General features: G+C 40.5%; 1 protein-coding gene across 2 annotated transcripts in view; it reads left to right on the top strand.

Annotated features, from left to right (window-relative positions):
- Positions 1–620: 620 nt before the first annotated feature.
- The window catches only part of DDX10 (DEAD-box helicase 10), a 293705-nt gene continuing 268897 nt past the window's right edge, over positions 621–25428 (top strand). For both annotated transcript variants that reach the window (XM_044257693.1, XM_044257694.1), the window contains exons 1-7: positions 621–898; positions 9008–9068; positions 10708–10838; positions 11904–12062; positions 18977–19097; positions 19700–19889; positions 24189–24315. In XM_044257693.1, coding sequence (XP_044113628.1) covers positions 713–898; positions 9008–9068; positions 10708–10838; positions 11904–12062; positions 18977–19097; positions 19700–19889; positions 24189–24315 — 975 coding nt within the window. In that variant the 5' untranslated portion in view covers positions 621–712. The remainder of the gene's footprint in view (positions 899–9007; positions 9069–10707; positions 10839–11903; positions 12063–18976; positions 19098–19699; positions 19890–24188; positions 24316–25428) is intronic.

The raw sequence follows: 25428 nt of genomic DNA, 5'->3' as shown, positions 1-25428 counted from the left end.
TTCATTTGGATTCTGCTTCAGTCCCCGGCTGCTGCAGCAGAGTCTGAGGGGTCGGATAAAAGGGAAAACCTAGACGGACATTAGAATACAGAATATTCATTTTTTATTACCAGGGTGGTATCCTGACTCGGATTGAAATCGAAGGTTATTAAATAGCTGTTAGAACTTTGGGCAAGTTTTTCAGTTTACTGGGCTGAAAAACGCAAAATGGGGATCACAATTATAATTCACAGAGAGTGCACATCTCTGTGAGTGAGTGAGAGTGTGTGCATGCGTGTGCGTGCGTGCGCCTAAGCGCACGCTTTGCCAAGGCAAACCCAGGGTGCCCATGTATTAACAGCGCTGAAGTAGTGTGACGTCACCATAGTAACAGGAACCTGTGCGCCTGCGTCCATTTAAAGAGCCGGCCTGGCGTGCTTTGGAATCCCTTCCTTAGCCCGCCCTCTTCCTCGGATCGCTCCGCCTCCCTTTCCCCGCGGCTGGCCCACTACGCTCCGCGGAATCCAAGTCACCAATCAGCGTCCACTTTGCCCTTGCAGTCAATGGCGCGTGCCCCGGTTTCAAAAGCTCGGGGGCGGGCTCCGGGTTCCGCGCACGCGCGTTCGCCTCTCTCTCCCCACGCTGGTTCCGTGTCTCCTCAGAGCCGTCTCTCCGCTTGGCCTGAGGTGTCTCGTGTCTGGGGGCGGTCTGGACTGTCTCCGCCGCTGCCGCGATGGGCAAAACTACCGAGTCTCGGGGGTCGGGAGGCCGGCCCGACCCGGTGCGGAGTTTTAACCGTTGGAAGAAGAAACACAGCCATAAGCAGAGCCAAAAGAAGCAGTTGAGGAAGAAGCTGAAGAAGCCCGAGTGGCAGGTGGAGCGCGAGGCTATCAGCCGCCTCATGCAGAACTACGAGAAGGTGAGGCCGGCGCTGGGGCGGGGGCGCCGGCCAGCGGCGGGGCCCCGAGGCCCGGCGGCGATGGGAGCTCTGTCACGGGGGCCGGGGCGGGGGTGCAGACCCGCAGTCCAGCGGGCCGGAGACGGGGCTGGGGTGACAGGTGCTGGTGGGGGTCCCGCCGAGGCCCCACAGGTGGTCCGCCAGGCGCCGCGGACAAGGCCTCGGGGCCATCCCGGCTCGCCACCCTGCTCCTCGTGAAGTGATGGAGATGCAGCGGCGCTTGAGGGCGGGGAGAGCCCGCAATAGTACTGACGACAGTAGCGGGAGCGGCACCGGTGCTTTCAGCCGCTGACCGGGTGCTTTCCATTAGTTATGGACTCGAGCTGTGGTATGGGTCATATTCCCATTTTACAGGCGAGAACACGGAGGCTCCGAGAAGACGAGGAACTTGTTTTCAGCTCCCCTCTTAGTAGGTGGTGTGGAGTTGAAGCCTAGACCCGCGTCTTTCCAAGTCCAGAGCCTTCGCTTCGGACCATGGTGCCAGGTCCGCAGACTCGACATCATCTCCCGCCTTCCTGTGCTTCTCTCGTTTTCTCTCCTCGGTTCCCGTCCCCGAACAAGAGTTGGCCTAGGAAAGCGGGCCTCCTGGTGCGTCTCTGCCACCTGCCATCCCGCACGGTGGTGGATGTTCTCAGACGAGTGGCCCCGTAGTTATCATTTTAACCTCTGACCCTGCCCCCGGCCCTCAGTCTCCTTGGCAGGGTCCCTACCCCTTCTCTCCGCCCCCCCCCCCCTCGGTTTGCCTTCACCCACCTCACTCAGCCTGTCAGAGATTGCCCCCTTCTGGTGTGCACTATAATCAGGGATTTAATGTAGGGGACATTTCTGGAATTATAGTCATCAAGTGTCCTGCTGGGATAGCTTTCCTTTAAACGGCTCTTAGGTCAACAGTAAGATGAGGTAGAGAACCTTTATTTTTGTTTGGGCTTTTGAGTTAAGATAAATGATAATTTGATCCTGGCTTTTGATCATCAGACGAGTGACTTTGGGCAGGTTATTTATTCTGTCTGCTTCCCTTTTCTTGTCTTTAGAAGGCATCATGATAATACCTATTTTATAAGTTGTTGGGAGGAGTTAGTAAGAAGCATGTGAGGCATTCTGTACAATGCCCGATACATATAAATATATTAGCTGTTACGTTATTTCTATTGCTGTATGCACAGCCTCTTAAAAAACCATTGTAAAGGACGATTAGATTGCATTTTAGAGTCTTCTTTAGCTGGAGTTGCTGAAGGAATGTAGTCTCAGCTTCTCTTTCTTTTGTGTAATTGCGATGCTTATTCCTGTGGACTGGTGACTCCTTTTTTGTATTCTACCCTCAGCCCTTCTGAGTTCATATTCTTTTTTTCTGACTGTGCCAGATGTCTTTGCCTGCCAGGATACCTTAAATCACAAGTCCCAAACTGAGCTCATTAGCTTTGATTTCCAAATTCACAGTCCTTTGTGTGAGTTCCCTCTTGCCACTGTAAAAAATTGCCGCAAACTCCATGGTTTAAAAGAAGAGAAATTTATTCTCTCATAGTTCTGGAAGGCAGAAGTCTGAAGTCCATTTCCCTGGGCTGGAATCAGCGTATCATCAAGGCCATATTCCATCTGGACATTCTCAGGGAAAATCCATTTCTTGCTACTTCCGGCTTCTGGTGGTTGCTTTCCCATGGCTTGTGGCTGCATCACTCCCATCTCTGCCTCCGTGGCCACACTGCCTGTGGTTCTGTGTCAAATTTATTTCTGCCCTTTTAAAATAAGGATGCTTCTGTTCGCATTTAGGGCCCACCCAGAATACTGAGGATAATTTCCCATCTCAAGATCTTTGATAATGACCTGGACAAAAATCGCTTTTGTCGTTTAAGATAATATGCACAGTGCTGGAGGTAAGCATGTAGAGATATTTGGGGATGTTACTTAGCCCACCACATGCTAGCCCCACTATCTAAGCAGACTGCTGAACTAGAAACCTAGGAGTAATCCTAATCCTAGAGACTTCCCTCTCAGCACTCTAACATCCAGTCAGTCACACTGCCTCTCAACGTTTTTTAAATGTTACCCCACCCCCCCAACCCCATGCCTTAGTTCAGGCCCCATCATCTCTTGCGTGGATTACTACAGTAACTATTGCTTGTAATAGGGATTAGCAGGCTTTTTCTGTAAAGGATCAGATAATAAATGGTTTCAGCTTTGCAGTTCAGGAGGGCGGAACTACTCAACTCTGCCGTTGTAACACAAAAGCTGCTATGGAAATTCTTAAACAGATGGTATACTTGTGTTCCAGCAAAATTTCAGTTAGGAAAACTGGTCGCTGGATTTGGCCCTTAGGCCTTATCCCCCCTAATCTATCTTCTGTATTGCTGGCAGAGTGATTCTTTCCAAGGTGAAAATCCAATCATCTTATTCCTGATTAAAACCCTCCCTTGGGGGGCGCCTGGGTGGCTCAGTGGGTTAAGCCGCTGCCTTCGGCTCAGGTCATGATCTTGGGGTCCTGGGATCGAGTCCCGCGTCGGGCTTTCTGCTCAGCAGGGAGTCTGCTTCCTTCTGTCTCTCTCTCTACCTGCCTCTCTGCCTACTTGTGATCTCTCTCTGTCAAATAAATAAATAAAATCTTTAAAAAAAAAAAAAAGAAAAAAAAAACCCTCCCTTGGCTCAGTTACTTTCAGGAAAATGGTCAAATACTTTCATGTGTCAACACGTCCTCCTCCAGTGGAACAGTAATTTATTTGTGGTCAGGCAGACTTGGTTTATCTCACCCAGTTTGGGTTTTGAGTAGCCAAGCTCCTTAATATCCCTGAGTCTCACTTCGTTTGGTTCAGCAGAGGTTAGTAACTACCCAGAGTAGTGAAAGGCTCAAAGAGGTAATACATGTAGACCAAGTGGTGTGCATAAGCATACACGCGAGAACAACTTGTAGTTTCATGAAATGGCTGTGCTCCCTGATGCCTCTGCTTTTTCTTTTCTTTTCTTTTTAAGATTATTCAAAGATTTTACTTATTTATTTGAGAGAGAGAGCGAGAGCGAGCACGAGCAGAGGAAGAGGAAGAAGCAGGCTCCTGGCTAAGTGAGGAGCCCAACATGGGGCTCGATCTCAGGACCCTAAGATCATAACCTGAGCTAAAGTCCGATGCTTACCTGACCAGTCATCCCGCTCCTTGATGCTTCTTGTCCTGGTAGTTGATGTTTCTACCACTTGCAGTGAGCACCCCCATTCTCCCACTCTAGGAACACCTCCCAGTCCTTCAAGATCTAAACTCTTCCTGACCTTCCCAGATGGGGTTAAGGCTGCTGTGTGTCTGTAGCATTTTGAATACACTTTTATTGCAGAATTATCACTAGGCTGTGATGACTGGCTTCTTTGTTTAGCTTTTTCCTTAACTTTCCTGCTAGATGATGAACCCCTGCAGGTCAGAAACCTTTAATACCCTCACCTTTGTGCTTCCCAGTCATTGGTAGCACAGTGCTTGTCCTGAAATAGGTGCTTAGTGTTTGGGTGTTGTTGGGTGCACGAGGACCTTTTCCAGATGGCTTTCTTCTGGTTGGTAAAGTAGGTCTATTCTTTTTGGTCTTTTGTTTGAATTATAATTACTAAGACTTATGAAGCTTTTTACGTATTGACTTGCCATATCCTTAAAGTAGATGACACTATGAGACGGTTTCCATTGTCCAGGTGAGAAGCCTTAAGGAAGAGCAAGATTAAATAATTTCTGCAAGCTTAAACAGCTAGTAGTGAAAAAGTTCCAACTCAGGTGGTCTAGGTCTGATGCCAGAGTGCCAGATCACTACACTTTACGGCATTGCACCTCATGAATGTTTAAATTCTCAGCTTTTCACTAAACTGAAGGAACCTTTTCCAGTATTGTTGTGTTTTATTTATTTATTTTTAATCTTAGAAATATTAAGATTTTGTCAAGAAAGAAATACACTGTGAAATCAAACGCCAGGGCTAGCAATTCTCAAATACAGTCATAGTGGATTTGTTATCGTCTAGGTAACTAAGACCCTCACTGCAGGGTTCCTCAGATGATAGCGTCTGTGCATTGAACTATTATTACAGCATGTTTATAATACAGGGGTGGTGTTCAGTAGCCTTACTGGTGAAACACTGAACAGTTTGATTCAGAAACATCTCGAACAGTTTGACAAAGTACTTGTTGAGGTCTAGGTAAAAATAGATGGGAAAAAATATATGTCTGTGTCCCTACAGAGGTGGGGGGTTGATACATTTTGATAAATGTTAGAATCCTAGATATTTACAGTGCTGCGGAATTTGAGGGTGGTGTAATTAGTGGGAAAGAGGTTGGGTTATTCTGTACCTGGCCTTTCTGGCTAGGCAAATGAGAAAGATGTTTTTCCTCTGGGCATGCTGCCTTTTCTCCTTGTGGTTGCAGCCTCAGGCCTGGCTTGTGGATCTGAGTGTGAGCTGGATTTTAGCCTCCATATGTCTTTGTGCAAGAAAGCGTGCAACAGTTTGTGGTAGACATGAGTAGAGCTTGTTCTTGAATCACGGGTTCTCCAGATAGAAAAGATTGGCTAGAACATTGTATATGAAGGGAGCAACACAGGGATATACAAAAAGATGTGAAAATATGTGGTGTTCCTTGAGGGGGACATACTCCATGGAGTGTGGTATGTGTTCCTGAACTGGCTTCAGATGAGGTTGCAGAAGAGGGCCAGACGTGGATTGTCAGCAGTTTGTAGGAGTTAGAAGATGCCTGCATCCTCACCCTGAGCCTGTGAATAAGTCACATGGCAAAGGGTAATTGAAGTTGCTGATCAGCTGACCTTAACAGAGGGGGTCTGGATTATCCAGGTGGGTCCAGTGTGATGACCCAAGGGCCCTGGAACGTGTGGGGATGCTGTGAGGTGAGGTTGCTGGCTGGTTTTGAAGATGGAAGAGGGATCCAATCCAAGGAAGTGGGCAGACTGTGGAGGCTGGAAAAAGCAAGGAAGTGGATTTTGATTTTCTCTAGTCACCAGGAAGAGTTTTAACTGAGTGAGGACCCATTTAGGACTTCCGACTTTCAGAGTTGTGAGGTAATAAATTTATGTTGGTTTAGGCCACTGTCAGTGGTCATTTATTTCAGCCCCTGTGGGAGATTCATACAGAAGCCATGTTTGGAGACTTAATCTGGAAGCAGTAGGGAGTGTCTGGGAGCAGTTGGAGAACACAGCCAAGCTGTAAAGGCTGTGAAGACTGTGGCCAGGTCGGAGACTGGTGCCGTAGTCTAGGTCTTAGGTCTTCTGAGAGGTAGATACCAAGTTGGGATGAAGTGAATTGGAGATTTATTGGGGGGGGATGTCTGCAGAAGTGAAGGAGAAGGAACAGAAATAGGGAAAGGATGGAGGACTGAAGGAGGAGCCAGTAGGAAGAGTCTCAGGCTGCAGCACAGTCAAAGCAGGCTGCTGCTGGTGGGGTATCCTGGAACCAGACTTGCCCTTAAGGGAGTCTCTGGTCTCTGGTCATGCAGACCGGGGTCTGTGGTCGTACTGCTGCAGTGAGCAGCCCTCCGGGCAGCCGGGGAGTGTGGTGCTGTCAGTGGTGCCTCTGGAGGATCAGCCACTGCTCATCTGCCTACAGCCCGAGATCTGGGTGCTTTGTTTCTAAGGCCACCGCGTAGAGCGTGTGTGTTGGGGGTTTCAATGGAGAGTGGGGGATTGGAGCTTACTGAGAAATGCTGAGCTCTTTGTTTCAGTTCAGCAACTGTTGTCACTGTTGCTGAGTGACTCTGTCTCTGCACCTGGATTCATTTAGACTTTCTTTGATAGTAATCAGCTAGTGCTATATGGGAACCCTGTGCTGTAATCCCAAGTTTTACCCCCTTAATCAGAATTTGGTGTGGTTTGAAGTAGACTGCTTTTCTTGTCGTGACTGCAGGAGGTGGAGCATTGTAGGACATTCTTTTTTCTTCACCAGCTTTGAGGATGTGAAAGCATTATTCACTTTTGTGAGAAAAGAGAGTTGTGAGAAGAGAGTTGGAAGAAGTACAGGGCGGTGGTCAGTGGTATTCACCCTGTTCTCCCCTCCACCCCCTCCAGCTTTCCCACCAGTGATGGGAAGTCCTGAACAAGTCCTGTCATTGAAACATCTGTTCTCTGATTTTAGAAGAGTGATACAGATTGTAGAGGGCATGTGAACATTGGAAGACAGGAGTGATTTTTTTTTTTTTAAAGATTTATTTATTTATTTGACAGACAGAGATTTGACATGCAGGCAGAGAAAGAGGGGGGAAACAGGCTCCCTGCTCAGCAGAGAGCCTGATGCGGGGCTCCATCCCAGGACCCTGAGATCATGACCTGAGCTGAAGGCAGAGGCTTAACCCACTGAGCCACCCAGGCACCCCAGGAGTGAATGGGCTGAAAGGAAGATACAGTGTTATTTTGTTTGTAGGAACCATAGCTGACTTCTGTGAGTTCTAAATATTCCTTGGAATGTAATTGTCCCTCTGGAACAGGGTTGGCATCCTTTTTCTGGAACAGGCCAGATAGTCAGTATTAAGCTTTGTCGGCCACGTGCTCTCTGTTATAACCACATAGACACTATGTAAATGAGTTGTTGTAGCTATGCTCTGGGAAAACTGTTTGCAAGAACAGGCAGCAGATTGGATTGGGCCATGGTTTGCTGACTCTTGTTGTAGTTCATCAATGGAGTAAAAATTGCCTTCTGTTTCTTAGACTTCTTTCTAAAAAATACCTTGTATAGCTCTATGTTGTAATGGCCAACAGAGTGCTGGGACAATTCCATTCTTCCAGATTTTCCATTAGGAGGTCAGAAGACTAGAGAGAGATGTACAGTATTTCCTACTTTGCCTGTGCTGGGTCTCTGATGGAGGCTGACCAGTGTGTCACTCACCTAGCTCCTCCTATATGACTTCTCTTCTTTGTGAAAACAGCTTTTCATCTGATCATATCACAAGTGCATGGGTGGACTGCCTCTAATTTTGTTGTTGTATTTGGGAGATTTATTTTCTAATTAAGGTTCCCAGATGGGATAGGATAGTCTAACAAACTTTTCTCTTTCTAATGTGAGTACGCTGATTATTCCTTTTCACTCTTCTCTGGAATGATTTGTAGGGATTAAGACAATGTTTTAATATTCGTGTTTTCAGCATGTGAGGACAGAGATAACCCCATCTGGGCTACCTTAAGGATCTTGGGAAAGATGATATGTAGACTGTAAAATGAAATAAAAGTTGTCATCCCTTTACTGCCTGCAGTGTAATTTAAATAAATGAACCTTACAAATGCAACTTTTCTCTTTTGTGAATCATGAATAATTTGGCAGTATATTCCCAGATCTGAATAGGAGTTCCTGTTTTCAGCAGCTGTAATAAAGTAATTCTCCTGAGTAGCTGAAATGAAATTCAGAAAATTGGGTTTATGCTAATGAAGAACATCAGTAATGAACATGTAGATAATGTAAAGTTAAAGGGCAAAATGTTACTTATTGTGGCTTCAGAGTGTGACTGAGACATTTCTTGTGGTTATTGTTAATGCTCCCTCCTTCACTGTACCCACAAATGAAGAGTTGTCAGGTTGGATTTGGCATGCCACTGATTGATGGTTAAAACTTGAAAAGATTTGTGCTAACAAGATACATTTCTCCAATTAACTTCAATCTGTTCTACGAAGTGTGTAAATAGAAGTATTGTCATTGTGCTGTGTGGCTTAGAGTCATTTTGCCCCTTATTTCTTAATATTCTTTGAAGGATGGACTGAAGGTAGAGTTTCTTCCTAAAATTGATGGGTGGTGATTTACAGTATTCTCAGAGGTGAAGGAGGTTGGTGGTGGTGGTTGTGTGTGTGTGTTTTGAGTGAATGAGATGGTGTCTTTTTTTTTTTTTTAACCAATTTTAATTGTTGCAAGCTTGTATTTTTGATTCACAACAACTTGCTTACAGCATACTCCATTCTAGAAGGAAGGGTGGTTTTTAATTAGAAGTGATGGTTGAATTCAATCCTGTAGTACCAAGATTAGCCAGGCAGCACAATGTAGAACTAAAAATGCCCTTGTTGTAAAACAGATGAATTATATGGTACATTTTTTTGTCTTAATTGACACGGTCTCCTTTTTCTTTTTTTTAGATAAATGTAAATGAAATTACAAGATTTTCAGATTTCCCTTTGTCCAAAAAAACATTGAAAGGTAGGTGTATGGTGATTTTGGGACATTTTGGGTTTCTTGATGTTTTTTATAAATGGCAAAAGGTTTAGAGCATTTAATGTGAAAGTTATTATTATTATTATTATTATTATTATTTAAGATTTTATTTATTTATTTGTCAGAGACAGAGGGAGAGAGAGCGAGTCAGAGGGAGAGAGAGCGAGTGAGCAGAGGCAGACAGAGGCAGAGGGAGAAGCAGGCTCCCTGCCGAGCAAGGAGCCCGATGTGGAACTCGATCCCAGAACCCTGGGATCATGACCTGAGCCGAAGGCAGCGGCTTAACCCACTGAGCCACTCAGGCGTCCCGTGAAAGATATTATTTTAGCAAATAATCTTGATATCTTGAACCTTTAACACCAAGAAACAATATTAATTCATTCACTTTTTTAAAAAATTTTTTTTTTTAAAGATTTTATTTATTTATTTGACAGAGAGAGATCACAAGTAGGCAGAGAGGCAGAGAGAGAGGAAGGGAAGCAGGCTCCCTGCTGAGCAGAGAGCCCGATGCGGGGCTCGATCACAGGACCCTGAGATCATGACCTGAGCAGAAGGCAGAGGCTTTAAACCCACTGAGCCACCCAGGCGCCCCTGGCATCTTCTTAAAAGCCAGAAGTATCCTCAACAAAATACAAAGAAATCCAGAAAGAATTATATACAAAAGAATTATACATTGTAAGAAGTGGGATTTATTACAGACATGGACGACTACTTGAACACAGAAATATCAGCCAATACATCATAGAACAATGCAACATTGTTTAAGCCGAAGGCAGCGGCTTAACACACTGAGCCACCCAGGCGCCCCTAATTCATTCACGTTTTACTGATTTTTCATTCTCATGCTTTCTGGAGTATTTTTTTTTTTTAAGTTTTTATGTATTTATTTGACAGAAAGATAGAGAACATAAGTAGGCAGAGAGGCAGGCAGAGGGAGAGAGAGAAGCAGGCTGTCCGCTGAGCAGGAAGCTCGACATGGGGCTTGATCCCAGGGCCCTGGGGTCATAACCTGAGCCGAAGGCAGATGCCTAACCCACTGTGCCACCCAGGCGCCCCTCTTTCTGGACTAGTTAAAGAACAGTAGTGAAAAAACAAGATGCTGGGCCTCTCAGTAAGTAAAATAAAATCTATTATGTTAAAATGAACAAGATAAAAGTGACATCTTTTATATTAGCATGTTAGGACCATCAGAACAAAATATCAGACTGGGAGGTAGGGGTTGCTTAAATGACAGAAATGAATTTTCTCACAGTTCTGGAGGCTACAAGTCCAAAGATGGAGATGCTGGCAGGGTTAGTTTCCTCCGAGAGCTGTCCTGGAAGGGTCTGTTCCAGGACTCTCTCCTTGGCTTATGGATGACCACCCTCTTGCTGTGTCTTACGTGGTTGTCCCACTGTGCAGTCCTACCGCTGGTATCTCTTGTGTCCAACTTTCCCCTTCTTATAAGGACACCAGTGACTTCAGATCAGGGCTCATTTGAACTAAATCACCACTTCACAGGCCCTGTTTCTGAGTATGGGTGTTAGGGCTTCAACGTAGTAATTTGAGGGGGCACAGTTTAGCCCATACTCTCATTTTACAGGGATTTTCTCAAGTGTCACTTTCTTCCCCTTCACCTTGGCAGGTTTGCAAGAAGCCCAGTACCGTTTGGTAACTGAGATACAGAAACAGACCATCGGCTTGGCTTTGCAAGGTAAAGATGTTCTTGGAGCTGCCAAGACAGGATCTGGCAAGACTTTGGCTTTCCTTGTTCCAGTAAGTAATTTTTTTTTTATATTGGGTCAGGTCCTCTGTTACATGCTTTTAAAACATTCTGTGCCTATGTAGAAATCATTATCTGGAGAGTTGTTTCCTGTTGGATTTCTTTAGCTAGAATGTGAACTTTATCAGAAAGGGCTCCAACTGTCCTGTTGTCCACCGTATTCCCTCCATCCTAACACAGTGCCTGGCACATGGAGGCCACTCAGTAACTTTTTGAATGAGTGAATTGCTGTGCCTTGATAAGCCTTTACTTCCTGAAGGTTGTGTGTCTTCCAGGGTGGCAGGTGAGCATGGTTCTGCACTGTTGTAGGGCCACTGGGGCAGGCTGGAGAGGCTGTTTATGTGCTCATGCTTGCAGACCTGCCAGTTGCATGTTATACTTGCTACTCATTTAGGATAAAGCTGAAATATGCTCTCTTGAAGGAGATTGGGTGATTCATTGAGAATTTTCCAGATCATTGATAGCTGTCGTTTTGAGAATAAAACAATAGAGCCTCTTAGGAATTTACTTATATCTCAGTTAAGCACTTGGTCTCATAATTTAATTCCTACAAAATAATTGGCTTAGGAAGATCACATTTGAGTTTTTGTTCCAAGTATTGCAAAACCATTTTTCCCTTAAATCCAATTTTTCATAGCGGTGTTTCTTTACAACTAGAAAATTCAGTCTCTGCATAATTACAATAACTACACAGATAAAAGTTTAATGTGGTTTCTGTTCAGAAAATGGTGACAGATATTTTTCCAAAACCCGTTTTAATAGTTTGAGGGCTGCATGTCCCTCTCACTGATGGCCAGTCTCCTGCTGGCAGGGCTGTGGTGGCAGCTGACCTGCTGTGAGGTTTATGTTCCCTTCCTTCTATGATTTGAGGGATTTGGTGGCTGGAAGAAAAAGAAAAAACAAAGCAAAGAATTTCTTTCTGATGTGATGACACTTGTGACTGATATGTCTTCTGCTCGGAAGGTGCCTTTGATTTGGAGGAGCAGGGTCAGTTCGGAATCAAAATGCTGCCTCCTGAAGGGACTTACTAAACACAAAATTTGCTGTCTTTTTTTGAGGTGCTGGAAGCCTTATATCGTCTCCAGTGGACGTCAACGGATGGGCTGGGGGTTCTGATTATATCACCTACGAGAGAACTGGCCTATCAGACCTTTGAGGTTCTCCGGAAAGTAGGAAAAAATCATGACTTTTCCGCTGGTCTCATCATTGGTGGAAAGGTTTGTTCTTTTGTCTTGTCCTTCTTTTTTCTGTAACTTATATTGGAGCAATGTGGCAGTTGACAGGAAAGAGGTGGAGATTTTATTTAAACCGGTAGGCTGGCATCATGGTGGGGTCACTATCTTCTGGAGTTCTGCTTATCAATTTTGAAGGTCCAGAAAGTCTGTTTTTGTGAAAGTATCTGAATTGATCAGGTTCTCTGAGATTAATATACCTTAAACAGCCTGTAAATCTATATGTGAATTTACTTGGAAAAGGTACCATCTCAGTATTTGGACTAGTTCCTTTTAAAAAAATATGTAATAGTTTGAATAATTTTGAACTTTTCTGGGTCAGCAGCAGCAGAAAGGACGACAGTGTTTAAAGTTTTTTTTAATCTTTATTTTTTAGATTGAAATATAGTTAGCATAATTACAATAGTTTCAGGTATAAAACATACTGATTCAACAAGTCTGTATGTTCTGGAATGCTCATGGCAAGTGCTACCATCTAACACCATACGACACCATTACAGTACCGTTGACTAGATTCCCTGTGCTGCGCCTTTCATCCCTGTGACTTAGTTATTCCATACCTGGAAGCTTGTATCTTCTACTCCGTTTCACCCATTTTGCCTTTCCCTCTCTGCTCTGGCAATCATTAGTTAGTTTTCTGTATTTATGGGTCTAGTTCTGCTTGTTGTTGTTGGTTTTTTTTTTTTTTTTTTTTTTTAGATTCCATATGTAAGTGAAATTATATGGTATCTGTCTTCTTCTGACTTATTTCACTTAAGCATAATATTCTCTGGGTCTGCCCATGTTGTTGCAGGTGGCAAGATCTCATTCTTTTTTTATGGCTGAGTATTTTCCTTTATATATATATACCACATCTTTTTTATCCATTCACCTGTTGATGGACACTTGGGCTACTTCCATATCTAGGCTATTGTACCTAATGCTACAGTGAACATAGGGCTGTACATGCCTCTTTGAATTAGTATTATTTTCTTTGGATAAATGTCCAGAACAGGAATTGTTGGATTGTATGGTAGTTCTATTTTTAATTTCTTGGAGGAACCTCAATACTGTTTTCCACAGTGGTTGCATCAGTTCACATTACCCCCAACAGTGCACAGAGGTTCCCTTTTCACTACATCCTCACCCCATGCTTACTTCTTTTTGATGTTATCCAGTCTGGCAGGTGTGAGGTGATACCTCATGGTGGTTTTGATTTGGATTTCTCTGATGATTGGTGACCTGGAGCATCTTTTCATATGCCCATTTCCCTTTGGGAAACTGTGTATCTTTGGGAACTGTAGGTCTTGGGGAAAATACCCAAGTCCTAAGCCCACTTTTTAATTGGGTTGTTTGGTTTTTTGGTGTTGAGTTTGTAGAAGTTCTTTATATATATAATATGTATATGACATATAATTATATATAAATAGAATATTATAGGGTATTATGTATCTCATATATATGTAGGATAGTAACCCTTTATCAGATATGTCATTTGCAGATACCTTTTTCCATTTAGTAGGTTGCTTTTTCATTTTCTTGTTGGTTTCCTTTGTTGTACAAAAACTTTTTACTTTGATGAAGTCCTAATAGTTTATTTTTGCTTTTGTTCCCCTTGCCTAAGGAGACATATCAAGAGAAATGTTGCTAAGGCCAAGAGATCACTGCTTATGTTTTCTTCTAACAGTGCTTTCAGGTCTTATGTTGAAATCTTTAATCCATTTCTAGTTTTTGTATATTGTAAAAGATAGTGGCCCATTTTGACTTGTTTTGCATATATCTGTCCAGTTTTCTTAACACCATCAATAGAAGAGACAGTCTTTTCTCCCTTGTATGTTCTTTTCTCTTTTGTCACAGATTACATGTGTAATTTAATTTAATACATGTGTGGGTTTATTTCTGGGCTCTGTATTCTATTACATTGATCTCTTTGTCCATTTTGTGCCAGTACCATACTGTTTTGGTTATGATAGCTTGTAATACAGTTTGAAATCTGGGACTGTGGTACCTCTAGCTTTGTTCTTCTTTCTCAAGGTTGCTTTGGCTCTTTGGGGTCTTTGTGGTTTCATGCAAATTTTAGAATTGTTTGTTCGATTTCTGTGAAAATGCCATTGTTATTTCAGTGGGGATTGCATTGAATCTGTAGATTGCTTTGGGTAGTACGGACGTTTGAACAATGTTTTTGCTATCAATGAGCTCTAGATATGTTTCCATTTGTGTAGTCTTCAGTTTCTTTCATGAGTGTCTTAAAGTTTTCAGAGTATGGGTATTGTTTTTTCGTCTCTTTAGTTGTTAATTTTTAGGTATTTTATTATTTTTTGGTGCAATCCTAAATGGGACTGTTTTCTTAATTTCTTTCTAAATGCTTGTTATTAGTATATGGAAACACAAATGATTTCTATATGTTAATTTTATATCTGTGACTTTACTGAATTCATGTATTAGTTCTCATACTTTTTTGGTTGAGTCTTCAGGGTTTTTTATATATATATATAGTATCCTGTATCAACAGATAGTGACAGTTTTACTTCTTCCTTTTCAGTTGGGTGCCTTTTAGTTCTTTTTCTTACCTAATTGCTCTGGCTAGGAAAAGCTTTTAGGTTTTTACCGTTGAGTATGATGTTAGTTTTGCGTTTGTCTTATGTGGCCTTTATTATACTGAGGTATGTTCCTTCCATATCCACTTCGTTGAGAATTTTTATCATGAGTAGATGTTGAATTTGGTCATATACTTTTTCTGCATCTGTTGGGATCGTTTAATCCTTTGTATTGTTAATACGGTGTATCATGTTGATTTGCAGATGTTGAGCTGTTCTTGCATTTGTGGAATAAATCCCACTTGATCGTGGTGTATGATTCTTGTATTGTTGGATCTGGTTTGCTAATAAATTTTTTATCATTTTTTTCCCCACCACAATAAGTATACTCTTTACTCTCTATTCCCTATTTCCCCATCTCTCCACCTACCTTCCCTCCTAACCATCAGTTCTCTGTAGCTAAGAGTCTGTTTCTTGGTTTGCTGCTCTTTCTTTCTCTTGTTTTCCTATGCTCATTTGTTTTGTTTCTTAAATTCCACATGTGAGTGATACCATAAAGTATTTTCCTTTCTCTGATTTAGTTAGCTTACCATGGTATACTCTAGCTCCATCTGTGTCATTGCAAAAGGCAAGATTTCATTTTTTTTTTAAAATGGCTGAGTGATATTCCATTGTATATATATATATACCACCTCTTCTCTATACATTCATCAGTTGGATACTTGGACTTTCCATAATTTGGCTTTTGTAGATATGGCTGCTATTCAGGGTGCATGTATCCTTTTGAATGAGTATTTTGTATTCTTTGGGTAAATACCTAGTAGTGAGATTGCTGGATCCTAGGATAATTCTATTTTTAACTTTTTTTTTTTTAAAGTTTTGATTTATTTATTTGACAGACAGAGATCACAAGTAGGCAGAGAGGCAGGCAGAGAGAAAGAGGGGGATGTAGGCTCCCTGCTGAGCAGAGAGCCTGATGTGGGGCTCAGTCCCAGGACCCTGGGATCATGACCCAAGCTGAAAGCAGAGGCTTTAACCCACTGAGCCACCCAGGTGCCCCTAACTTTTTTTGTTTTCTGAAGGACTCTTTAGACAAAGGTGTCTAGTATTTTTTTTTTTTTTAAGATTTTATTTATTTATATATTTGAGAGAGAAAGAGAGAGTGCGAGTGCCTGCACAAGCTGGAGGAAAGGGATGAGGAGGAGGAGAGACAGGCAGACTGTGCTGAGCACAGAGCCCTACGTGGGGCTCAATCTCATGACCCTGATATCATGACCTGAGCTTAAATCGAGTCTAACACTTAACCAGCTGTGCCACCTGGGTGCCCCTATTTTTAACTTTTTGAGGAATCTCGATATTGTTTTCCAGAGTGGCTGTACCAGCTTGCATTCCAACCAGTAGAGTGAAAGTGTTCATCTTTCTCCACATCCTTGTCGGCACCTGTTTTTTCTTGTGTTGTTGATTTTAGCTGTTCTGACTGGTGTGAGACCATATCTCATTGTGGTTTTGATTTGCATTTCCCTGATGATGAGTAATGTTGAGGATCTTTTCATGTGTCTGTTGGCCATCCATACGGCTTCTTTGGGAAAATGATAGCCTTCTGCCCATTTTTTAATTGGATTATTTGTGTATTGAGTTATATCAGTTCTTTATATATTTTGGATATTAATGCTTATCAGATATGTCATTTGCAAATATCTTCTCCTATTATATAGATTGTCTCAGTTTTGCCGACTTGTTAACTTTGCTATACAGGAACTTTTTATTTTGACATAGTCCCAGTAGTGTATTTTTGCTTTTATTTCCCTTATCTCAGACATACTTAGAAAAATGTTCCTATGGGTGACATCAGAGATTATGTCTATGCTCTCTTCAAGAATTTTCAGGGTTTCAGGTCTTAACATATAAGTCTCTAATCCATTTTATTTTTGTGTAACAAAGTGCTCTAGTTTAATTCTTTTGCATGTGGCTCTCCAGTTTTCCCAATATTCTTGGAGAGGCTAACTTTTTCTGATTGGATAGCCTTTTCTACTTTGTCGAATATTAGTTGACCATATAGTTGTGGGTAGACTTCTGTGTATTATTCCTTTGACCTTTGTGTTTGTTTTTATGCCAGTATTAGATACTGTTTTAATCACTACCGCTTTGTAGTGTAACTTGAAATCTGGAATTGTGATACCTCCAGTTTTGTTTTTGTTTTTTTAAGATTGCTTTGGCTGTTCAAGGTCTTTTGTGGTTCCATACAGATTTTAGTATTATTTGTTCTAGTTCTATGAAAAAAACTATTGGTATTTTGATAGGAATTGTATTAAGTATGAGTTTGCTAATATTTTGTTGAGGATTTTTGCATCTGTGTTTATCAGAGATAGTGGTCAATAGTTTTCTTTCTTCTTTCTTTTTTTTTTTTTTTTTTCCTGTGGTGTTATTGTCTGATTTTGGCATGTGCATAATGCTTGTCCTGTGAAATGAGTTTGGGAGTGCGCCTTCCTCTTCAATTTTTGAGATAAGTTTGAGGAAGACAGGTATTAACTCTTCTTCAAATGTTAGAACTCACCTGTGAAGCTGCCCAGTCCTGGACTTGTTTGGGAGTGTTAAAAGTATTGATTTGATTTCATTACTTGTAATCAGTCTTTTCAGATTGTCTCTTTGTGATTCAGTCTTGGAAGGTTGTGTGTTTCTAGGAACTTATTGTTATCTAGATTTTTCAGCTTGTTGTAATGTAATTCTAGTTGTCACTTTAATTCTTTTTATTTCTGTGGTGTTGGCTATAACTTCATTTATGAATTTTTTTCGGAGATTTCCTTTTTTTTTCCTGATGAGTATGGTTAACAGTTTGTCAGTTTTTAAAAAGTCTTTTCACAGAACCAGCTTTCAGTTTATTGATATTTTCTATTGTTTTTTTTTTTTTTTTTTTAAAGATTTTATTTCAGAGAGAGGATGAGTGAGGGGAGGGACAGAGGGAGAAGGACAAGCAGACTCCCTGCTGAGCAGGGAGCCCGACGTGGGACTGGATCCCAGGACTTGGGACTTGATCCCAGGACCCTGAGATAGTGATCTGAACTGAAGGCAGATGCTTAACCTACTGAACCACTCAGGCACCCTTTCTATTGTCTTTTGAGACTCTCTTTCATTTATTTCTACTCTGATCTTTATGTCTTTCCTTCTGATAACTTTGGGCTTTATCTGTTCTTTTTTTGGTTCCTGTTGGTGTAAAGTTAAATTGTTTATTTTGGCGTTTTTCTTGTTTTTTTGAATTAGGCCTGTATCACTATGATACAGGCCTTCAATTTGAGACTGATGTCAGTCTTCAATTTGAAGACTGATTTTTGTGGCCTAACACGTGTTCTGTCTTGGAGAATGGTCTATTTATACTTGAAAAAAAAAAAGAAAAGTATGTGTATTCTGAATTTTTTAGATGAAATGTTTTGTACATACCTGTTAAGTTCATGTGGTCTCATGTATTGTTTAAGTCTAATGTTTGCTCATTGATTTTCTGTCCCGATAATCTACCATTGATGTTAGGTGGGGTATTAAAGTCTCCTACTATTAGGGTATCGCTGTCAGTTTCCCCCTTTAGTCTGTTAATGTTTTTTGTGTTTACATGCTTCTGTGTTTGGTGCATAAATATATTCACTTATTTTGGATCGATCCCTTTATCATTATGTAATGCCCTTTTTTGTTTTTTTGTTACAGTCATTGTTTTAAAGTCAGTTTTGTCTGATCCTCTAGCTTTCTGGAGTAGAAGATGGTTTTGAGGAATGTTGATTTTAGCTCATGGTGGAATCTGCTACGCAACTTCTGGTCTTCCTGCTAGCATACTTGGTGTCCTTGTTTGTGCTACAGTCTCTTCTAGACTGTGAGGATAATACTTGAGTTCTTGAATTTATAGGCAGATATATGCAAAGAAGGAGTAGCATCATAAGCCCTCACATACTCATGTATCTGTCATACATCTTTAACAACTAACATTCTGTGGTTCTTGTTTCAAGGAGACAAATTCTAGAACATAGAGAGCGCATGGTGTCAGAGCCTCCCTAGGGCCTCTGGGTTCTGACTTAAATAATGGCAGTGATTCCAGTGTAAGTTCTGGCAGATGTAAAGGGAAGTGAAGACTTGAAGCATTTATAGGAAATTTTTCTTGGCCTCAGGATCCTGACTATAATTAAGGATCTTCATGCACTCTCAGCTCTTTAGGCTTTCACTTAGGACTTTTATTTGCCCCCAAATTTGGATGTGCTGCAGAAATACAAGGGGGAATTATATCTCTTTGTAGGGTATCTACATTGCTATGATGAAATGACACATTCACATGGCTCTTACAGTTTTGATACACAGGCTGCTCAGTGATGTGTCTGTGTAATCAAAAGAAACAACTGTTTTCAGGATCTGAAACATGAAGCTGAGAGGATCAATAACATAAATATACTTGTTTGCACTCCGGGTCGGCTTCTTCAACATATGGATGAAACAATATGTTTTCATGCTACCAATCTCCAAATGTTAGGTGAGTCTAATGAATTTCTGATGAAACAATCTGAGATTTAGGAGAGAAACCTCATAAATTTTAATGATAGAAATTTTTAATCTTAATATTTATTTAATAAAACATCTAAGAAATAACCTGGAACAATTTATTGGCATAGGGATTCTGAACCCAGAGAGTATAGCTAGACTTTTTTTTTTTTTTTTTTTTTTAAACAAAATGGTCAGAAGAATATAAGTAGTTGTATATGAAATTAGACACTTCAGTATTTGACATTGCTAAGAATTGATCTTTTAAGCTTCTGGTGATATTACCAAATGTGGTTTTTTAAAAAAAGTCTATTTTGTAATAATTCTAGGTTTACAATTGCACCCATAGTATAGGGAGTTCCTTTATACCCCTCCCCCAGTTTCCTCTGGTGCAACACCATACACAACTGTGGTACTTTTGTCAGAATGAAGATTGACATTGGTCCATTATATAAATTCCAGACTTTATTGGATTTCACCAGTTTTTCCACTAATGCCCTTTTTTTCTCTTCTAGAATCCAGTCCAGATACTAGTTTACATTTAGCCTAATGTATATTTTAAATGTAGTTCACCTTGAATTTTCTCTTTTTTAGTTCTTGATGAAGCAGATAGAATCTTGGATATGGGCTTTGCTGATACCATGAATGCTATTATTGAAAACCTTCCCAAGAAACGTCAGACTTTACTCTTTTCAGCTACACAAACCAAATCTGTAAAGGACCTTGCACGCTTGAGTTTGAAAAACCCTGAGTATGTCTGGGTTCATGAAAAAGCGAAATACAGGTATGAACTATATAAAACCATATTTGATTTAATCAAAAATCAGTGTTCTTGTGCCAGTACCATGCTATCTTGGTGATCACAGTTTTGTAGTAAAGCTTGAAATCAGGCAACTGTTGAGTGAAATAAGTCAAGCAGTGAGAGTCAATTATCATATGGTTTTACTTACTTCTGGAGCATAAGGAATAACACGGAAGGCATTGGGGGAAGGAGAGGAGAAGTGAGTTGGGGGAAATTGGAGGGGGAGACAAACCATGAGAGACTGTGGACTCTGAAAAACAAACTAAGGGTTTTGGAGGGGAGGAGGGTGGGGGATTGGGTGAGCCTGGTGGTAGGTATTAAGGAGGGCATGTATTGCATGGAGCACTGGGTATGGTGCATAATCAATGAATCTTGGAACAGTGAAAAAAAAATAAAAAAAAAATCAATGTTCTTTTTAGTATATGAATTCGACATTTTAAATTAATACTATTTAGGAAATAAGACATCATTTTATGTGTTGTGACATATGGGAAGCGTAGTAAAATATATTAGTTAAAATTATTTAGATATTTGATGCCCCTTTAAATGTGGGAATACTATGGTGCAGTCATTTTCAAAATGTGGTCTGGGGAACTTTTAAGATATTAACATCTCTTTCCATAAGATATTAACAGGTATTTATTAATAACTACATCTGCATAAAATGAGGGGCAGTGGGGTTGTGTAGCTCTGTGGGAAATGGATTGGGGGAAATGGATTTTAAAACGTATTTTGATACAAGTGGAAGTTTGTGTATGTATATTTGGTATGAATCATTGTAGATTGTGGACATGCTTGACTTGCAGAAATATTTTCTGGTGAATGTAGGTAGGATCTGTATTGAAGATCTCAATTCAACCTACCATTATCTCTATCTTAACTTCTATTTCTTCCTATGAAGTGTTAGTCTAGAAAGAAATAGTTTGGGGAAAAGGGTGGCTTATCCTCTTGGAAGGTTTTTAAATGCTGAGAATGTGGGCCTTGAAGCCCACATTAACTTTGTTCAGTTAATATATGTCTAGGATTAAAGAAAGCCCTAAAAGAGGCCAGACTCCATGCTTCTAGGTGATCTTAATGGATGAAAACTTGAGTGCTGGTATCTTTGGTTATCAAGTACTCAGGAATGGCATAGCAGGAGATTCTTGAGGTAGTTTCCTTCTTAGCTTACTGTGGAGGAGACAGTGGTCCTTGTTTATAAGGTTGTGTTGGGATAGCTATTGACATTCTTGGTACAATTAATAGTCTGAAGATTGTCCAGGTCTTTAGATTATCTTCTTTGATCTTTCTGCTGTTTGTTTTCTCACTATTTTCAAGACTCTTTAGTGTTTTTACCAGACATAAATTTTTCAGTCATTAGGTGGTCGCTAAAACTGCATCATTTAAGGTAACTAACTGTACGTAGTATCACTGTTGCTAATTTCTGTAGATAACAGTGGGTTATTATTTATAGAGCAGAGTTAGAAAACACTGAATGCAAATACTGTCTATTTCAAAAATGATTTTTAAAAATGATTTTATTTGAGAGAGAGAGAGAGACTGCACATGAATGGGGAGAGAGGCATGGAGGGAGGGACACTGTGGTGAGTGTGAAGCGCCAAGCAGGACTTGATCTCATGACCCTGAGATCATGACCTGAGCTGAAACTAAGAATTGGACACTTAACCGACTGAGCCACCTAGGTGATGATTATTGAAATGCAGTTCTATCACTTACAATGGGGCTTTCAGAAACCATGTCTTCAGTGACATAATTGACAACTGTGGGGTATATGGTAATAACTGTGGCATTCTTTAATTTCCTGTTCATCAGAGTGCTACAAAAAGCAGATATTGTTGTGAATTTTGTCTCATTATTGAAGTTTTTTTTCTCAGCCATTAATTTGGTTAATGCACCATGGGAAAATCATAGTCAAGAATATTTTTAAGACATTATAGAGTATCTGCTCTCAAATCGTGTAGGACCAGAAAAGTAATTTAAAAGTTAGATCTTTTTTCTTTCTTTCTTTTTTTTTTTTTTAATGTTATTTATTTGTCAGAGAGAGAGAGAGCGTGCAAGTGAGCGCACAAGCAGGGGGAGTGGCAGGCAGAGGGAGAGGGAGAAGCAGGCTTCTTACAGAGTAAGGGAAACCCTATATGGGACTCGATTCCAGGACTCTGGGATCATGACCTAAGCCAAAGGCATGGCTTAACCAATATGAGCCCCCCGGGTGCCCCTAAAAGTTAAGTCTTTCTGAAGTTGTGTATGTTTTGTGTATTTTTCTAAGTATACTGGTATTATTATTATTATTTTTTAATATTGCTATTGTAGTGAAATGGTGCTTCTGATGAATTTTTTTTCTTTTGGAGAAAAGATTTTATTTGGATCATTGTAATTTGCTGTGTTTTACAATGAATATAAGTTGAATTCTGTGGTGAATTATGAACCATTTCAAATTTGAGATGGATATGCTGAGCTTATGTTATTAGGTGCATAGAAATTTAGTATTACATTTCCTGTTAGCATCATTAATCATTATGAAGTGTTGCTCTTTATCTCTACTTTTTGCATTGAAGTCTAGTTTGATATTAGTCTCCCTATAGCAACTTTCTCTTGGTTCATGTTTGCATGGTGAGTCCTCTGTTCATTTACTTTTTACATTATATACACCCTGATATTTTAGATTTGACTTAGTAAGCAACATATGGTTCTCTTATCAGGTAGGATAATCGCTTTGCAACTGGAGGATTTAGTTCATTTATCTGTAACTTATATTATTTAAGTTTCTACCCCCTTCCTTTGTGTCTTCATTGTGAAATATTTTAATTTCAAACATTTTAAACTTTGTAAGCTGTTATTACTTTTTGAAACATCAGTATTTATTTATATTTATCCAAATAGTTATTCTTTATGATATTTTTATGTCTTGTGCACAAAAGAATTTCCTTTTTAGTTCAGGTTTACTGGTGTAAAAATTCTGTTTTGACTTTTCTGAGAACCTTTTTATTCTTTATTTTGGAGGGATATCTTGGCAGGTTTTTTTCTTCAAAGATACCTTTGTATTGTTCTAACTTCTATTATTGAAAGGTGACCGTTTTCTTGTTCCTTTGAAGATACTGTGTATTGTTTAAGATTTTCTTATCTTTGATTCTCAGCGAAACCATGAGTGATTATTTATTTATTTATTTATTTGGTGGCAGGTAGATGTTGTAAGGACAGATGACCTTGATCTGGGCTATCCAGGCTTTTATTTTTATTTTTTTATTTTTAAAGATTTTATTCATTTATTTGATACAGAGAGAGAGTACAAGCAGGGGAACGAGAGAGTACAGGCTGAGGGAGAAGCAGGGAGCCTGATGCAGGACCCGATCTCAGCACCCTGGGATTATAACCCGAGCCAAAGGCAGCCGCTTAAGTGCCTGAGCCACCCAGGCACCCTAGCCTGGCTTTTACAGTTTGGGGCTGTTCTATTTCTTTTCTGTGTTTGTTCTGCCTTGAGTCCCGGCTGGGTTATTGCCCTTCCGGGGGTTTTAGCTGAAAGGTGTGGGTTAGCAGAGCTGTTCCATCTGGGCAGGCTTGAACTTCATAGTCCTGAGACTGCCAGGATCTCTGCTCAGCTCTGAGCTTCTCAGTTGGTGCTTTTTGTTTATTTTCACTCATTTTGCTGTGTGTGTGTGTGTGTATGTGTGTTTAGGAGTTGTCACACTTCTCATGGGAAAATTGTATGAAGAAATTAAGATTCAGTGTTTTGTTGGCTACTTCTCTCTAGGATCTGGACCGTCATATTTAGGCCTCAGATTGCTCTCCTGTGTTTTGCAGATAGCAGATGCTTTTAGGGAAAAGTGGAAATTAATATGGGGCTTGCCTCAGGGTATGTCTGTTGTCTTTTTCAGTACTTCAAGTCCTAGCTGCCTTGGTTGCTCTCTGTTGCTTTCTGGTTTTTTTGTTTTGTATTTAATCCAGGCTTTATAGTTAGTGCTATAGGCCACCAGAATATTAATCTGATACAAACAACAGCTTTATAGCAGGAATGATAGCTTTTTAATCCTAAAGTTTTAGCAGCCAGTGTGATTATTGCTTAGATCCATTATTTTTTTAGGATATGCAGAACTGTGATAATCTGATTCTATTTCTAATTTCTAAAATGTTCTCTTTCATAGTATATGTATGTGTATGAGAAATTTGTTGGAAAGACAGGCTGGTGTGTGTGTGTGTGTGTATACACCCCCCCCCCCCGGGGTTTGGATTTCAAAGGTAACCAATATGGTATATTTTTAATGTTTTTCCTCCTCTTATTTCCATAAGCACCCCTGCCACTTTGGAACAGAACTACATAGTTTGTGAGCTGCAGCAAAAAATAAGTGTGTTGTATTCCTTCTTGAGAAGCCACCTGAAGAAGAAAAGTATTGTATTTTTCTCCAGTTGTAAAGAGGTACTGAATGATTAAGAAATTCATGTTGAATCATCCTTTTTAAAATAGCTGATTTCCAAAAAAAAAAATAAAATAGCTGATTTCCATTAGATAAATAGCAGTTTCTTCTGTTCTAGTAAGGCGGTGAGGAGTATGATAAATAGTGTGAATACTGGTAGAACAAAGCATTGAATGTCTGGACTAACCACAGGTCTTTATAATCCAACACCTCCCTCCATGAATACTGAACTGAGTGTGCCGTTTATTTCCATGCTTTGATGTCCTTGATCATGCTGATCTCTGGAATGCCCTCCTGCATTCCTTTACACTAATGTGTTGAATGTCCTGTAAGTCTAAGCTCAAATGTTACATCTGGAGGTCCTTCTGTGATACTCCCGATCCCCTTGTTATAATCAGCGATTTCCCTCTGTCCTTCCATAGGGTATATATCTTAAATTTAGCTAACACATTTGTTTAACACTAGTCATGTGCTTGAATAAAGCATTCAGTGATAAATAAGAAAGACTCTTCCCTTAAAGAGAAGGGACCTTGAGTGATTTTTATGTCACTTACTCTCTATATTTCAGATTACCTGAGCATACATAGTTGTTGGCATATAGTAGGTAGACTCTAGACTTACAGCTTTTTAAGTACTTAGCGAGGTAAATATACCAGTAAATTTCCATCCAGCTTATGGGAAAGATCAGTAATGGTTTGTCTGTTGTACTCTGTCCTTTTCTGTCTTTACTCTTTTTAGGAAACCTCTTCATTTCCATGGCTTTGAATGCCATCTGTGTTCTATCACCTGCCACATCAACATCTCAAGCCCCGACCACTCTCCTGAGCCCCAGATTTTTGTATCCACTTAAATACTAGAGATTTCCAGTTGAGTATCTTGAGGGTATCTCAAGTTTAAAATAAGAAAAGCAATTTAAGATTTCATATTCTGAAGATCTACTCCCTCCCATTTCTTCCCCATCTCAAATGACTGAATTCTTAATTGTTGCCTGTCTTCGTCTCATTGTCAATATAGTGGTAACTCGCGTTAGCTCGACCACCTCTCACGGCACCTCATGTTTCACTAAATCTAAGCTGTGCTTAACTTTCTCTTACTCATGCCTGGTCTCTTCATTC

Source organism: Neovison vison, chromosome 7, assembly GCF_020171115.1.
Source record: "Neovison vison isolate M4711 chromosome 7, ASM_NN_V1, whole genome shotgun sequence".
Lineage (NCBI taxonomy): Eukaryota > Metazoa > Chordata > Mammalia > Carnivora > Mustelidae > Neogale > Neogale vison.
Note: the sequence above shows the minus strand (reverse complement) of the source record. Positions and strands in the feature narration are given on the sequence as shown.